This window comes from Leucoraja erinacea, chromosome 35, assembly GCF_028641065.1.
Source record: "Leucoraja erinacea ecotype New England chromosome 35, Leri_hhj_1, whole genome shotgun sequence".
Taxonomy (NCBI): Eukaryota; Metazoa; Chordata; class Chondrichthyes; order Rajiformes; family Rajidae; genus Leucoraja; species Leucoraja erinaceus.
Genome location: NC_073411.1, coordinates 7344511 through 7362452, shown reverse-complemented (window position 1 = coordinate 7362452; position 17942 = coordinate 7344511). Strand labels below are relative to the sequence as shown.

The window sequence follows — 17942 nt, the reverse complement described above, 5'->3', positions numbered from 1 at the left end:
CTCCCACACACAGTTCTCCTGTGTGTTATCTTGTCCCACACGGCCTCATTACCCAACCCTCTCTGTAATATAATTCCACTCTCTGAGGAACAGGTCTGACTGATCTTGTTTCTGAGCTCCCTTTCTCCAAGGTCCAGACCCAGTCCCTGCTGCTGATTCTCACTCTCCAACCCCTACAATCTCAATCCTCAATCCTCCAAATTCATTTCCTAATGTACGGATCCCATTCCTGTCTTCCTGACCCCTCCCCGATCAACCCCATCTCTCCATATCCCACCCTTCTCCTGCCACCCATCTGACTATCAACCCTCCTACTAACTCTGATCCTGCTTGGAGAAAACCCTCCTCCCCTCATCTTCCCGCTGACATTCAGCTCAGTAACTTTCCCCATTACCTAGTCATAGAGTCATACAGCGGGGAATCACGCCCTTTGGGAATCATGCCCAATCATGCCAATCAAGATACACTAGTTCTGCCAGTGCGTATTTGGCCCATTTCCCTCTAAACCTTTCCCATCCACGTACCTGTTTAAATACTTAAATCAAATATTACACAACAAAGTGCTGGAGGAACTCAGTGAGCCAGGCAGTCTCTACTGAGAGAAATAAACGGGCAACATTACGGGTTGAGACCATTCTGCAGACATGAAGTGCTGGAGGATCTCAGCAGATCAGGTGGAATCTGTGGAGGGAAATAGGCAGGCAACGTTTTGGGTCGGGCCCCTTCTTCAGACCCAAAACATTGCCTGTTCAATTCCCCCCACAGATACTGCCTGACCTGCTGAGTTTCTCTGGTTTTCATGCTCAAAATTTCAGCTTCTGTGATTTATTGTATCTCCATAATGTGTTATTTGCCAATATATTATCTCGACATTTTCTAATCAATTATTAAATAATTTTGATAATGCCTCTACCTTCTCTTCACTTGATTCTCTTAAAATGCATGGATGCAATCCATTTGGACAATGGCTCTTAATCTTCCAGACTGATCATCTTTTATTTTCCATTTTAAATGCATTCATTTCATTAGTCATCAATGTAATGACGTGTTCACCTGTTCTATCCACCTAACACACTGCAACTAAAATAATTATTTAATATTTGTCATCTTGCTCAGTTCATCAGATTTTTTTTAAATTAAGTTTTAATAATAAAAATTCATCTCAATAATAAGAAGCGTGAAACTATTGGGCTATTCTCCCTCTTTTTCCATCGGGCAATGGATACAGTAGTGTGAAAACACATGCCTCCAGATTCAGGGACGGTTTCTTCCCAGGCAACTGAATCATCCTGGATCAATGGTCCTGAGCTAGTAATACCTACCTCATTGGAGACCCTCGGACTATCTTTAATCGGATTTTACTGGACTTTATCTTGCACTAGATGTTATTCGCTTTATCCTGTATCTGTACACTGTGGATGGTTTGCTTGTAATCAGGTTAAGTCTTTCTGCTGACAGGATAGAACTCAACAAATAAAAAGCCTTATTAAATACTTTACAGTACTTATACAATCAAAGGTACTTTTTGATTTGCATTGAGCGCTGGTGGAACTCTGATGTAATAGGTAACCTGTTCATTATATAAATGTAATTATATAAATGCAAATATAAATGCTCATTATGTATTGTGTAAATTCAAACATTATACAATATACTAATATTGGTTTACAATACTAAACTAAACTACACTAAACTAAACCAAACTATTGTAATATCTCATCCATATTATTTTGATAGTTCTATTCATACTATAATCTTTTAGTTTGTTCATTGATATGTCTGTAATAATATTTTGTTATTGTTCCTTGATAATTCAAGGGCCCTTGAAGAACTTTTCAACCAAATAAGTACTTTTGAGGTCACTTTTCTAATGTGATAAGTTTTTTACCTAATGTGGACTTTGCTGATCATGCTAAAATGTGTTATTTGGTCGTGATTGTTCTTGCATTGAAGAGGGAGTGAAATGTCAAGGGCATTAGTGGATCGACAGGTAACATATGGGCCAGGAAGGGTCGTTTGGGGAGATTTCCTTCCCTGGAGGGTATTTTAAACCCATAAGGTTTTACAACAATCCAGTATTTTTCTCATGAGAGAAATAATTTAGTTCAGCGATACAGCAGAGTAACAGGACCTTCGGCTCATCGAGTCTGCACAGACCAGCAATCCCTGCACATTAACACTATCCTACACACATTAGGGACAATGTACATTTATACCAAGCAAATTAACCTATAAACCTGCACATCTGAGGAGTGTGGGAAGAAACCAAAGATCTCGGAGAAAACCCACGCGGAGAAAAGTCACGGGGAGAACATACAAACTTCGCACAGGCAAGCCCCCGTAATTGGGAACTAACCCATATCCCTGGCATTAGTAGTTAAGGGATATGATATGGTTGGAATTATGGAGACATGGCTCCAGGGTGATCAAGGCTGGGAGCTAAACATGCAGGTCTCAGATCCTCAAATGTTCCAGGACGGATGAATGAGATAATATAAACAAATGGCACAGGAGATTCCTTTCTTTATTAAACAAATCTTTGAATATAACAGGATGCATCACAGCTTGGTTTGGGAACAGCTCCATCCAAGATTGCAAGGAATTGCAGCAAATTGTGAGGGGCGTCCAGACCTCCCTTGTATTAACTCCATTTATACCTCACGCTGCCTCTGCAAGGCCAGCAGCATAATTAAGGATGAGTCGCACCCCGGCCACTCCCTCTTCTCCCCTCCCCCAACAGGCAAAATGTATAGAAGTGTGAAAACGTACCCCACCAGAATTGGGGACAGTTTCTTCCCAACTGTTATCAGGCAACTGAATCATCCTGGGAGCTGTCGGGTCAGACGACGCTTCCAGTCCAGTCCAGAGCGGCGGGACAGGTCTGTGACTCAAATCCTAGTACTGAGAAGAGACCGACATCAGACAGGGCCATAATGATGGGTGAATCCATTGCCGAGGTGCGGACAGGAGATTCAGATGGTGTGTTGCCTCTTTGGTGCCAAGATGTCAGACTAACTTCGGAACATCCTTGAGAGGGAAGGTCAGCAGCTGGAAGTAGTTGTGCATGAAGGCACAAATGAAGTGGAAGGAGGTACTGCAACGCGAGTATAGAGAACTAGGGAGGAGGCTGAAAAGCAGGACTTCTATGGTGGTTATCTCTAGGTTGCTTCCAGTACCTCGTGCTAGTGAGGGTAGGAACAGGGAGATAGGGGGTCTGAATGTGTGGCTGAGAAGGTGGGGCAGGGGGCAGGAATTTAGATTTCTAGATCACGGGAATCTCTTCTGGGGCAGTGGTGGCCTGTACAAAGGGGACGGGTTGCACCTTAATTGGAAGGGGACCAACATTCTGGCAGGCAGGTTGTCTAGTGCTGCATGGGTGGGTTTAACCTAAAAAGTGGTGGGGGGTGGGGGGGGGACACACGTGTATCCGTGCAGCTAATGGGAAAGAGAGTGTAGGAAAGGTCACGTTTAATCTACCAGGGCGGGGGATGGGACCAAATGCAAGGAGACAGAGGGCCATAAAAGGAGGACAAGCAAAAGGTATGAGATAAGAAAAACGAACCTGAAAGCTTTGTGCCTTAATGCAGGGAGCATTTGAAATAAGGTGGATGAACTGAATGCGCAGTTAGTAGTTAAGGGATATGATATGGTTGGAATTATGGAAACATGGCTCCAGGGTGACCAAGGCTGAGAGCTAAACATGTAGGGGTATTTGATATTCAGGAAGGATAGACAGAAGGGAAGAGGAGGCAGGGTGGCATTGCTGGTTAAAGAGGAGAATCATGCAATAGCAAGTTGAGACATTAGCTTGGATGCTGTAGAATCGGTATGACTAGAATTGCGAAATAGCCAAGGGCAGAAAACGCTTGATGAAGTTGTATAGACCTCCAAGCAGCATTAGGGTGGTTGGGGATAGCATCAAGCAGGAAATTAGGGATGTGTGTGGCAAAGGTACAACAGTTATCATGGGTGACTTTAATCTACATACAGACTGGGCCAACCAAATTGATAGCAGCGCTGAGAAGGAGGATTTTCTGGAATGCAGAAGGGATGGGTTTTTAATCAATATGTAGAGGAACTGACTAGAGGGTAGGGCATCCTATACTGGGTATTGTGTAATAAGGAAGGATTAGTTAGCGATCTTGTTGTGCAACAGTGGAATTCTGCGTTAGGGTAGAGAGTGACACTCAGAGATTAGAGTTCTGAAATTGAATAAAAGAGACTTTGAAGGTATTGTGGGAATTGGCTAGGATAGACTAGTAAATTACAGTATACTTAAAGGGCTGACAGTGGAGATGCAATGACGAAGATTTAAAGACTGCATGGATTACCTCCAGAAATTGTTCATCCCTGTCTGGTGAAAAAATAAAACTGGGATGGCGGCTCAACCGTGGCTGAAGGGGGAAGTCAAGGACAGTGTTAAAGCCAAGGCAGAGGCATATAAATTGGCCCGAAGAAGCGGCAAACCAGAGGACTGAGAGAAATTTAGAACTCAACAGAGGAGGACAAAGGGGTTAATTAAGAGGAGGAAAAAAGAAAATGAAAGAAAGCTTGCGGGGAATATAAAAACTGACTGTACACGTTTCTACATGTAAAAAGGAAAAGATTAGTGAAAACTAATGTAGGTCCCTTACAGTCAGAGATAAGTGAATTTATAATGGGAAACAAGGAAATGACAGAACAGTTTAACGAGTACTTTTGTTCTGTATTCACTAAGGAATACATAAACAATGTCCCGAAAATCTAGTGGGAGGGAGGAACTGAAAGGTATCAAAAGTTCAAGGGTTCAATGGTTAATTTAATGCCGCATACACCAATTGATGTAGTGAAATTCGAGTTGCCATTGCAGCACACTAATAAGAATACAACACAACATTAAATAAGAATTTAACATTAAACATAAAAACATCCCCCCATAATGGTTCCCACTGTGGGGGAAGGCACAAAGTCCAGTCCTCATCGTCTTGTTCACCCCATAGTCGGCCCGATGTTTCATGCCCTCTCGCCAGATGATGATTATGCTCTCAGCGGCTTGGAATACCTGGAACGGCCGCTTCCTTACCGGAGACCGTGGCTCCCGAATCCCACAGGCCGCGCTGGTCGGAGCTCCAACAAAGGCGATCTCGGCGAGAGATCCCAGGCTCCGCGATGTTAAAGTCAGCACCACAAACATCTCTACGTTTGCGGCTGGTAGCGGTGTGAGCTGCGATGAGGATGCTATGAGGCTGCAAGGCGACTTGGATAGGTTGGATGAGTGGGCAGAAGCATGGCAGATGCAGTATAATGTAGATAAATGTGAGCTTATTCACTTTGGTGGCAAGAACAGGAAGGCAGATTATTATCTGAATGGTGTCAAATTAGGAGAAGGGGAGGTGCAACGAGACGTGGGTGCGCTTGTACATCAGTCTCTGAAAGTAAGCATGCGGGTACAGCAGGCAGTGATGAAAGCCAATGGCATGTTGGCCTTCACTGAACAGCATGGAGGTTATGTTACAGTATTTACAATGCTTATCTTGCTACCACTAGGGGCGCCACATTGATGGCAGCTTCTGCCTACGGTCTGTCTGTTTTTCTATCTTTTTTTAATTTTTAGTCTGTTTTAAAAGTGTGTTTTGGAGGTTTCTTTAGTTTTTCTATGTGGGGGAGGGGGGTAGGGTAAGGGGGAAACCGTTTCCCAGTCACTTCCTGTCGAGGATGCGACTATTCTCCGAGTTGCATCCTCGCCCCCATCCAACTGGATTGGCGCGGCCTTTCCTGCCGGGGATCGGCCAAAGCCTCAGCGGCGGCGGGGCAGCACTGGATTCACCACGGAGCGGGCGATGCCTACCTGGATCGCCGTGTGAAGCTCCGGAGCTGTGGTTCGTAGAGCTCCCAGCGCGGGCGGCGCTGACTTCAACATCGCTGTGTCCTGGGACCCTTTGACGAGGGCCGCCAGCGTTGAATCTACGCCCAGCGCGGCCTGTGGACTTCGGGAGCCGCGGACGTGGTAGGAAGTGGCCGATTCGGATGTCAAAGCCGTTGAGGTGGTTCTCCCGTTCCGATGTCGGAGTTCCATCATCCCGGCGAGAGGGCCTGAACATCGGGCCGCCCATAGCGGTTTGGAGCCCCCCTGACCACGGGTGAACAACAGAGGAGGATGACTGAATTTTGGTGCCTTCCCTCACAGTGGGAAACTTTGATTCCGCTGTGTGGGGATGTCTGTGTTAAAGACTATCGTGCTCATTATTATTCGTATGGGCGTATGGCGACCACACATTTCACTGTACCAATTGGTACATGTGCAAATAAATGTATCTTGTATCTTGCCACAGCTTAAGTCTAATGGACAGTTCTAGTCACCACATTACAGGAAAATGTGATTACACTGGAGAGGAGAGATGAATTTTGACGTGAATTTACCAAGGTACACAGAATAGTACAGCATGGGAACAGTCTCTTTGGCCAACAATATCTGCACCCAACATGATGCCAAGTTAATCTAACCTCTTTTCTACCTGGGGTAATGTGCTGATTCATGCAAAAGGGTGCTTCATATACATGTTACACTCTGTTCCCTCTCATCCTCTAGAATTGTTTTTAATTCCCCTGAAGAATAAGGAGTAAGCTATTTAGAACGGAGACGAGGAAACACCTTTTCTCACAGAGAGTGGTGAGTCTGTGGAATTCTCTGACTCCCAGAGCAGTGGAGACAGGTTCTCTGGATGCTTTCAAGAGAGAGCTAGATAGGGCTCTTAAAAATAGTGGAGTCAGGGGATATGGGGAGGAATGGGGTACTGATTGGGGATGATCAGCCATAATCACATTGAATGGTGGTGCTGGCTCGAAGGGCCAAATGGCCTACTCCAGCACCTATTGTCTATTTAAGTTTTGTAGAACAGGGATGTGCACTTCTGCCCACAATGTGCATGCAGAACACGAAGCCAAGACAAACTAAATCTTCTCTTCCTACACATGATCCATATCTCCCCATTCCCAGACATTGTGGGCACAGGCCTGATATTGTGTAGAAAACAACTGCAGATGCTGGTTTAAACCGAAGGCAAACACAAAATTCTACATACTGGAGTAACTCAGCGGGACAGGCAGCATCTCTGGATAGAAGAAATGGGGGATGTTTCGGGTCGAGACCTTGCCTCAGACTTAAAGTCTGAAGAAAGGTCTTGACAAGAAATGTCACCCATTCCTTCTCTCCAGAGATGCTGCCTGTCCCGTTGAGTAACTCCAGCATTTTGTGTCTATCCCCTGCTTCAGACTGTTAGTCAGGGCAGAGGAAGACACAGAGATACAAGATCAGGGCCTATACAAGATCTTGTGTTGTGCTGTTCTGCGTGTACACAGTGTGGCTTGGGTTGCCTATTCCTACAGGGGGATTTTTTAATTTTCCTGTAAAATCATGATCTCTAGAGGACTGCCTCCAGGACATTCTGTGCAATGAACAGGTTAGCTGTTCACATCACAGGGTGACTGCAGATGGCGCTTTTTATTTGCTAAGTGAGTGGCTGTGCATGTTTGGAAGGCGGCTGCAATTGGTTGTGTTCCCCTGTGAAGCTGTGAATGACGTTGAGCAGAGCTGGGTCTGGTGATGTCTTCCGGCTGCAAACCAGCACCGTGTAGGAACAGCAGTGGGTGAGAAGCCTGGGTTGTGGAGCCCGAGCCGGCACGGTAGCAGCCGGCAGTGGGGTTGCAGGAGCGGTGAGAGGCCTCGCTAGCAAGGTAAAGACATCTCTCTCCATGCACGGCCAGCCGGTGCAGCTGCACCACCCCCATGCAGCTCAGCTTGCATCTACCAGAGCACGCTTTGCCCCTTCCCGTTATTGCAGCAGTTTTCATGTCACTTTCACCCGGTTGTTGTCAGGCTGCGCTGGCCTCGGCTGGAAACAACTTTGCAGACGGGAGCCTGGAGGTGGATGGGTTTGTCTCGCAAGCTTCCCCCTCTCTCTGGCCTTCATTCCTGCCACCGGCCACCGGCTCGCAGCAATTATAGAGAGCGGGAAGGAGAGAGGGGAGAGGGAGAGAATGAGAGAGAAGGGGTGGGAGAGAGGGAAGGAGAAGGGGAGAGAGAGGAGGAAGAGAAGGGGAGGGAGAAAGAAGAGGGGAGGGGGAGAAGGAAGAGAGGAGGCGGGAGAGAGAGAATGAGAGAGAAGGGGAGAGAAAGAAGATGGGAGGGGAAGGAGGAAGAGAGGAGGCGGGAGAGAGAATGAGAGAGAAGGGGGAGAAAGAGAAGGAGAGGGAGAATGAGAGAGAATGGGAGAGAGGAGGGAGAGAAGGGGAGGGAGAAATAAGAGGGGAGGGGGAAGGAGGGAGAGAGAGGGGGAAGGAGGGGAGAGAGGGGGAAGAAAGAGAGAGGGAAGGGGAAGGAGAGAGAGAGAGAAGGAAGGACAGGGAGGGAGGGAGAGAAGGGGGGGGGGGGGGGGGGGGGGGGTGAGAAAAAAAGGAGAGATTTCATAAATGGGGATAATGTCCCTGTATTGAGAGAATGACAGCGCGCTGTGAAGATGGAAGGGTTAAGAAGACAATGCCACGGATTGCAGTGACCTCCACTTTCTCTTCCCCCCTTCTATTACATTCATTGATCGCGCTCCCCAGTTATCAGATCCAGCGCTTTCCCCGTTCTGCTGTTAAATTGTGTTACACAAGATCTTGGCGGTGGAGGCTGTGTGGATGTTTTATAATTATTTTTTGGGGGGTGGCATGGGCTTTATTTTCATGGCGGCTTCTCGTGTGAATTTCAAGTGCTCGTGTCTAAACATCATAAGCCTAAACGCGCGTATACAGTCATTCCCCCTCCTCTCCCTCTCGCTAACACACACACACACACACACACACGTCTCCCGTGAGAGGTATCTATCTTCATCATCTCACTGTTCACTTCAAATACCTTAAATTTGCAAACTCATGGCGCCTGTTGTAACTGAGATTACGTAACTAGTTCCCAAGCAACGTGTTTGCTTTTGTTATCGGCAGCATGTGGGAGAAGGCTGAACTTTAAGAGCAGAGAATAGTTACAACACGGGAAGGTGCCCTTCGGCACACAATGCTTTTTGTCGAACATCTGCCTGTACATGATTCTGTGGAAACTGGGAACTCGAGCCACACCATGTAGAACAGTCCAGCACAAGATCAGGCTCTTTGACCCACAATGTCTATGCCGGCCAACATTTATCTGCCTGTACATAATCCATATTCCTCCATTCCCTGCACACCCATGTTCCTATCTAAAAACCTCTTAAATGCCACTATCGAACCTGCCTGTGATGTGTGAATTGATATTGTTAAACAGACCTTTAGACTTTAGAGATACAGTTTTGAAACAGGCCCTTCAGCCCACTGAGTCCGTGCCAACCCTGTACACTAAACCCATTTTTACAATTTACCAAAGCTAATTAACCTGCAAACCTGTATATCTTTGGAGAGTGGGAGGAAACCAGAGGACCTGAACTCTGTACAGACAGCAACCATAGTTAGGACCTAACCTGGGCCTCTGTCGCTGTAAGGCAGCAACTCTACTGCTTAAAGCAGTTCTGCCCAGATCAGAGATGTATGAAATGTTGCTTTATAAACTGACAGATGGAATTTTCGTTCCTTGCCTATTGTATGGTGAAATGGGGTGGGAGATTGCAACCTTCACGTGGTCCGCCTTGTTTCAACGAATGCAATCAACCCGGCGTGCACAATCAAATAAGATCAAATAGAACAAGTTGACCTACAACTTTAGGCTGTGCACGCCATACGCAAGAAGAAGTAGGGTGAAATGATGGCATTTATTAAGATAATTGCTGGGCATAGTTTCATCTTGCCAGTCTGTAATTGCATGGTAGGCTGGTTCCAGATTCTCAAATTGAAGCGTAATCTGTTTTACTTTCTATTTGATTTTCAGACCTAGTGACGTATGCAAACTCGTCTGGATTGTCAAGTCATGTCAGCAGAGCATCTGATCGATACCTGACTGTCCCTGGGGGCTGGTGTGTGGGAAAACTGACCCCCCTCCCCAGTCTACTCCCTGCTGTATTTTCGTACCAGACGCTCAACCCCCTCCGTCCCTGTTCCTCGTGGAAACTGATGGGAATCGGCAGAAATACAACCACCAAGGGCAGCATGGAGCCCGGGAGCACCTCCGATAGCAAGTACGAGGATGAGAAACACTCAGCTTCATTCTACCCAGAGCCGGTAAGAGTCGACCAACATGCATTCATGTTGCACCTTGCACCCACTTAGAAAGCAGCCTGAGTACGAGACAATAAAACTTTTATTTATCGCAGGAGAGAAATTGATCTGCCAACAGTTATAAAATACAAAATCCATGAAACGTGAAATTAAAGTGACGAGTGGAAAGGATTGGGGATGTGCAAAGATTGGGGGATGGGGGGGGGTTGGGGAGTCAGTCTACTCCATGACAGAAGGGGGGAGGAGTTGTACAGTTTGTTAGCCACAGGGAAGAAGGATCTCGTGTGGCATTCTGTACTGAGCATGAGGGAATCAATATATGTCACACTGCCCTTTAACAGGGCACATGAGGGAAGGTCTAGCTGACGAGACGCTTTATAAGGAGCGTCATTGAGCAAAGGAGAGAGGTTTAAGGAGAGAATTCATTGATTTTTTTTAAATTGAAAGATACAGCATGTAAACAGGCCCTTCAGCCCCACCGGCTTTGTGCCGTCCATCGATCTCCCGTTCCCACTGGTTCTATGTTATCCAATTTTCCCTTCCACTTAACCTACAAGTCTGTAGAAAGAAAGAGCTGCAGATGCTGGCTTATATTAAAATATAGATGCAAAGTGATGGAATAACTCAGCGGGTCAGGCAGCATCTCTGGAGAGAAAGGATCGGTGACATCTCGGGCCAGGACCCTTCTTCAGACTGTCGTCATCCAAGGTTTTTCCCCAGAGGTGCCACCTGACCTGCAGAGTTACTCCAGCGCTTTGTGTCGACCTACAAATCTGCACGTATTTGGGATGTGGGAGGGAACCAGAGCACCCGGAGGAGACCCACGTGGTCGCAGGGAGCACGTACAAACTCAGCGCAGACACGCCCGAGGTGGGGATCGAACCCCTATCTCTAGCGCTGTGAGGCAGTGCAGCCCTGAATTCCAGGCTTGGCTGATGAACGATTGAATGGCTGCCAGTGGTGGGAATGATTAAATTCTGACATGCGGTAGATGCCAGGTAGAAGTAGCGCTGAGATTAGACCCAGAGGGAGCAAAATACGAGCTGCTGGTGGAACTCGGTGAAGTTGGGTAGCATTTGTGGTGGCCGAAAGAACGTTTAGATCCTGCATGAGTTCTAGCGGAGAAAGCATTCAATCCTATGTTTGGGACCTCTGTGTTTCTATGTGTGAGTGAATGAGAGAGAGAAAGAGAGAGAGGCCAACAGTGGGACACTCAATCCCATAAAAAGAATGACAGGATCGATTCTGCGTTTTCATAGAAACATAGGAAATAGGTGCCTTCGAGCCAACACTGCCATTCAATATGATCATGGCTGATCACCTAAAATTAGTACCCCGTTCCTGCTTTCTCCCCATGTCCCTTGATTCCGTTAGCCTTAAGTGTTATATCTAACTCTTACTTGAAAACATCCAGGTAATTAGCCTCCACCGCCTACCGTGGCAGAGAATTCCACATTCACAACTCTGGGTGAAAACGTTTTTCCTCATCTCAGTCCTAAATGGCCTAATCCTTATTCTTAAGCTGTAACCCCTGGTTCTGGACTCTCACAATATGGTCTTTTGAAAGAATGATATGATATATCCTCCACACTGCAGCCTTTCCCCATAAGCCAGCTACACAAGTGCAAACCCAATTGTCTTTGGCAAGATAGATGCAATGCTGGAGTAACTCGGCTGGGTCAGACACCATATCTGGATGTTTGCTGAAGGTGGGTTGTTAGCAGTCAGAAGGTGGTGGGTTCGAGACCCGCTCCAGACAACAAGCAGAAAAATCATTCTCTGACACTCCAGTGCAAATCCTGTCATGACATTTTATGCCAAAGATGGACATAACATTTTCTGTGGCGATATTTTGAGGAATAGAGAGGGTTATTCTGTGATACCTGTCAATAAGTATCCCTTGATAAACATTACAAGCCGATTGCCTTGTCACTGTTACGGTGTTGTTTGTGTCAGCTTGCCGAGTTACACTGTCTGCCAACTTTTGTATGTAACACTGACTGCTTTACAAAAGCACTCTATGTCTGAAAGGGATGTAAGGACTCCAATGGAAATGCATCTTTTATTAATGATCCTGTGGAATGCTTTAGATAGGTGTGTTCCAAGAAGCAGCATATTTCAACTCTTAACTTCCCCCGTCAGAAGAAAATTCTCCTTGCACCATCTTTTTATTCTGATGGCTCCTTTACATTGACAGTATCTGGTAATTGTGCAGTGACAGATTCAATCGCACTCTCACAAACCACCCCCTCCCTAAGTGTCATCTTGTTTGATGTATGGTGAAATGTAATAATCTCCATAGATTTTGAAATTGGGCATCATGTGAGTTGCTCCTTTCCCCTCTTTGAACTTTGATACAATGAGTTTGCTGTAGTTGCTGATCTAATCTGTGTACTTGGTGTATACATTCTGGATCTGTTTGCAACTCGTCTTTCCGCTGAGATTTCCCTTTCTCCTGTCCCTAAATGAAAACCCCTTACACTCTTGCTTTGAAACTACAACTTCCCATTTTTTAGTATTAAGTTCAAGTTCGCACTTATTGTCACTTAATCAACTAAGGTACAGTGAAATTTGAGTTACCATACAGCCATACTAAGTGATAAGAACAATACACACATAAAATAAAATGTAATGTCTTTCCTCCAGGCTGTGTTTCCTTCTGAATTCTCTGCCGCTGTCCCCTAATAACCTACAAACCTGTACGTCTTTGGCGTGTGGGAAGAAACCGAAGATCTCGGCCAAAACCCACGCAGGAGAACGTACAAAATCCGTAGAGAAAGCACCTGTAGTCGGGATTGAACCAGGGTCTCCACCGCTGCAAGTGCTGTAAGGCAGTAACTCTACTGTTGGACTTGGCTGGTGATTTGCCAACTATCCTTAGAACTCTAATTAAGAGGAGCTTATAAACGCAAACTCAAGATCAGACTAGCTTGAGAGTTTTGAGACGGCACCTTCTAAGACAAATCCCCATGACGTGGGTGAATTTTGGCATTTTGATCACAGCTGGTGTTCTGTGCCTCTCCAGTTGCTATGAAATATGGATTATTCAGAACTTAATTGGGCAAAGCGATAATTAACAGCTGCTGTATATTTAATATAGGAGATTTTCTTTTAAGTTCCACATTAAAGGTACTTTTTTTCCTTTCTGTTTTGGTCTTGTTTCAACATTCTACAAATAACAACATTTCTTTAAGGCCTGCAAATGGTTGGAGACATCAGCCCTGCAGTTTCCAAAGGAAGAGTATTGGGAGTTTAAAGAGGAGGCAAGTAGGCTCAATAGAAAAGGATAGACACAAAATGCTGGGATAACTCAGCAGGTGAGGCAGCATCCCTGGAGAAAAGGAATAGGTGATGTCTTGGGTCGTGACACTTCTTCAGTGGAAAGATGAGTTGATACAACTCTCTCAACTGAGGAAGGGTTTCGACAGTTGTGGGCCAAATGCAGGCAAGCAGATTAGCCACTCAGTCAGCATGGACAAGGTGGGCCAAAGGGCCTGCTTTCATGCCATATAGCTCCATGACCAAAAATCTATCCACTCACCTTGTCAACCCAAAACTCAAACGTGGAAAATAACGCATGTCATAGAAACGTAGAAACATAGAAAATAGGTGCAGGAGTAGGCCATTCGGCCCTTCAAGCCTGCACTGCCATTCAATATGATCATGGCTGATCATCCAACTCAGTATCTTGTACCTGCCTTCTCTCCATACCCCCTGATCCCTTTAGCCACAAGTGCCACATCTAACCCTCTTAAATATAGCCAATGAGCTGGCCTCAACTACCTTCTGAGGCAGATCATTCCAGAGATTCACCACTCTGTGTGAAAAATGTTTTTCATATCTCGGTCCTAAAAGATTTTCTCATCTCGGTCCTCATATGTCACATGAGGTCCAAATTAAAAAGCGATGGCTGTTATTATACATTTCACTGTGCAGAAGCCATCCTTTCCTGTATGTTTTCTGGAACGGGCGTACTGTTCAAATCCTGCTACAAATCCAGGAACCTTGCATGCATCTGGATAAAGCAAGTTTAATGGGTTAAGGTGTTGGGTTGCCAAAGAGTGTTGTTTGCCCACGGGCTATTGAGTTTATTGGTTATTAATATTTAATGGTTGAGGTTTTATGCTTTTATAGTTGCTATTCAGTATGGGGCTATCGGAGAAATCAATCGAGGACTCTGACTCGGGGAGAGCGAGACTTTATTACGTAATATCACGGAGGAACTGCCCCAAGAGACAGCTCCTTAAGAGTACAGACAGCACGAGTTTATATAATGCGTAAACGCAACCACTCAGACCCATACATAGTTGAAGCAGTCAATGAAAACAAATAACATTCTTAAATTCTTATAACATTATTAGAGGATTGGACGGATTAGATGCAGGAAATTTTTTTTCCGATGTTGGGGGAGTCCAGAACCAGAGGTCACAGTTTAAGAATAAGAGGTAGACAAAAATGCTGGAGAAACTCAGCGGGTGAGGCAGCATCTATGGAGCGAAGGAATAGGTGACATTTCGGGTCGAGACCCTTCATCAGTTTGAAGAAGGGTCTCGACCCGAAACGTCACCTATGCCTTCGCTCCATAGATGCGGCCTCACCTGCTGAGTTTCTCCAGCATTTTTATCTCTCTTCGATTTTTCCAGCATCTGCAGTTCTTTCTTAAAGTTCAGAATAAGGCTTAGGTCATTTAGGACTGAGATGAGGAAAAAAAAATTTCACCCAGTGAGTTGTGAATCCGTGGAATTCTCTGCCACAGAAGGCAGTGGAGGCCAATTCACTGGATGTTTTCAAGAGAGAGTTTGATTTAGTTCTTGGGGCTAAAGGAATCAAGGGATATGGGGGGGAAAAGCCAGTACGGGGTACTGGTTTTGGATGATCGGCCATGATCAAATTGAATGGCGGTGCTGGCTTAAAGGGCCGAATGGCCTACTCCTGCACCTATTTTCTATGTAACAACATCGCACACAAAGAGACAGACAACATCTGTGCTGTTGATTTAGCAGTAAACATATAACAAATTCATGCATGAGGCTTCTATAGTCTTGCAATAGGTGACAACAAGCAGGACTGTAAACCTTTTATAAAATTCTCTCACAAGGGCCCAGATAAATAATATTGTGAAATTGTCCCATTAATGACAACTGTGGACACATCTCTGCTTCCAGCATTTTTCTCATTGGAGATCATCTATCAAGAGAAAGTCAAGAATGTTTACTTTCTGCCAACCACATATAGGCCACAGTCCTTGATCATTCTGAGTCCTTGTAGCTCTCAATGAATGTTGATGATGTTAGCGTGTGATTTAAAACCTGCCCAAATTAATCTTTACTGAGCAAAACAAAGTGCCAGAGGAGTTCAGGGTTCAAGCAGCATGTGGGAATGCCACCTTTACAAACTGAAGAAGGTTTCTGATCCGAAACGTTGCCTATCCATCTCCTCCACAGATGCTGCCTGTTGTACTGAGTTGCTTCATCAGCAGTTTAGTTTATTGTCACGTGTCACAATGAAAAGCCTTTGTTGCATGCGAACCAGTCAGCAGAAAGACAATGCATGTTGCAATCGATACATTTACAGTGTATATAGATACACGATAGTGCAAGGTAAAGCCAGCAAAGTCCGATCAAGGTTAGTCCGAGGGTCATCAAAAGAGGTAAATAGTAGTTCAGCACTGCTCTCTGGTTGTGGTAGGATGAAACAAGGAACTGCAGGTGCTGGTTTGCAACAAAAAAAAGGCATAAAGTGCTGGAGTAACTCTTCGGGTTAGGCAGCATCCCCGGAGAACATGGATGGGTGAAGTTTAGGTCGCGATCCTTCTTCAGACTCCACCATTTTGTTTTAATTAGTACTGAGTTTGTCATTCTATGATATGTTCCTGGCATTTTATTGATCTCGTCACTTATGGCCGTCCACTCCGTTATCACGGCCCTGAGGTCTGCATTCTCTCGCTAATCTTCTCCTACCTTTCTCTCAAAAGTGTTCCTTAAATCTTACCAACACACTAATCTGAGATCTTCTGAAGCCATGACCTTTCTTTGGTACGATTTGCTATATTTAAAGCAGGTTCTTTGCTTGATTTATTTGGGTCAAGGTAGGCCCATTGCTGGGCAATAGAGTCCAGAAACAGGCCCTTCGGCCAACCATGTATATGCCAACCAAATTTTACATTCAATTATCCAGAGGCTAAAGATGCTGGTGTCCGAGGTTCTGTATCATGGTCATTTGGACCTCTAATGACAAAGTCTCGGATCTGAGTCTCTGCATCTGTCTTCCCCAACTGCCCGATCTGGTGGGGACCACATGGTCACATGGTTACACAATCCACCTTTGCAATTCTACCTGATGTGAACAGTGACTTTGCAGCTCTTTGATAAAATGAGGAGAAAGTGTGTCTTGAGGCGCAAGATAATGCAGAGGACACCACGTTAAAGCGATTGGTAACTCGAGCCAGAGCAGCCATTTTAGACCCAGAAGATTCCCGTCACCTACAAGGTACTGCATGAAATGAAGGGGGTTCCAGATTCGATGGTAAATTCCAAAATGGATTTGGTATGTTGTTGACAGGAAGATAGACACAAAAAGCTGGAGTAACTCAGCGGGTCAGGCGACATCTCTGGAGAAAAGGAATAGGTGACGTTTCGGGCCGAGACCCTTCTTCAGACTGAAGTAGGGTCTCGACCCGAAATGTCACCCATTCCATTTCTCCAGGGATGCTGCTTGACCTGCTGAATTACTCCAGCCTTTTGTCATTTTTTGGTGTAAGCCAGCATCTGCAGTTCCTTCCTGCACATATTGTTGACAGGAGTTTGGAGTATGGGAATTGGTGGATAGGAAAATCAAAGAGCCAGTACCAACAAAGAGGGATGAATGGCCTGTGTGTTATAAATGATGTCTCTTGGGGATAATGAGTGGACAACCAAAGTAGAGATACTTGTATAACTCACCCATCAACAAACATGGTGGCCGCACTGTTGGCGGCGCGACTCACCCGTTGCAGCGGCCCCTACAGCCTGTCTGTCTTTTTTTTATTTTTTGTCGTTAAATGTAGTGCTTGGATATTTTAATAGATTTTAAATGTGTTAAGAAAGAAACTGCAGACCCGACTTTTTCCCTGTCGGGTGGAAAAGCCTCCAACCTGAACGAAGGCAGCTGCGGATCAAAAATGCTGGAGAAACTCAGGGGCGGAGGCTCCAGAACGCAGCCGCAGCACTCCGGGAGCTGCGGGTCTCTGGGGAGCGAAGTTCCCGGAAACGCGACTCGGCCCGTGTCACGGGGTTGGAACAAACCCGGACCGGGACGTTCATGGCGGGGGGACCACCATCGCCCGTGGGGGGCTCCAACCTTCTTCAGACCGGGAGCGGGGCCGTAAATAAAATGGCCGTGGGATTTCGCCCGCCTGGGGCTTGGACATGTGCACGGAGAACAGGGGAGAAACACGGAGAACAGGGGAGAGAAAAGACTGCCTTATCCTCCACTGCTTGTTTGTTTCTTTGGTAAGACAGTGTCTTTGTTTGTATGGCTGTTACCGGAGAAAAATCGAAGGCAGACAGAGGGGCCGAGAATCTCCAGAGATACAGAGGGAATCTCTGTGTAAGGCATTATAGGAACAGAACTGAGCCTTTGGGGTCTGGCTCTGATATTGCTGAATAGTTTGGAGGGTCAATGTTCTCCTTCATCTGAAATTTTTGTGTAACCAATATAAGGGTGGAACTGTTGCATGAAAGCCAGTGAGCCAAGCCTCCATAGTTATAAGTAAAAAGGCATGTGTATCTTGTCACCAT

General features: G+C 45.7%; 1 protein-coding gene across 1 annotated transcript in view; it reads left to right on the top strand.

Annotated features, from left to right (window-relative positions):
- The first annotated feature begins 7282 nt into the window (after nt 1–7282).
- Nucleotides 7283–17942, top strand: part of slc23a2 (solute carrier family 23 member 2) — a 51985-nt gene continuing 41325 nt past the window's right edge. The window contains exons 1-2 of the mRNA XM_055662197.1: nt 7283–7713; nt 9878–10167. Of these exons, the coding sequence (XP_055518172.1) occupies nt 10060–10167 (108 nt within the window). The 5' untranslated portion in view covers nt 7283–7713; nt 9878–10059. The remainder of the gene's footprint in view (nt 7714–9877; nt 10168–17942) is intronic.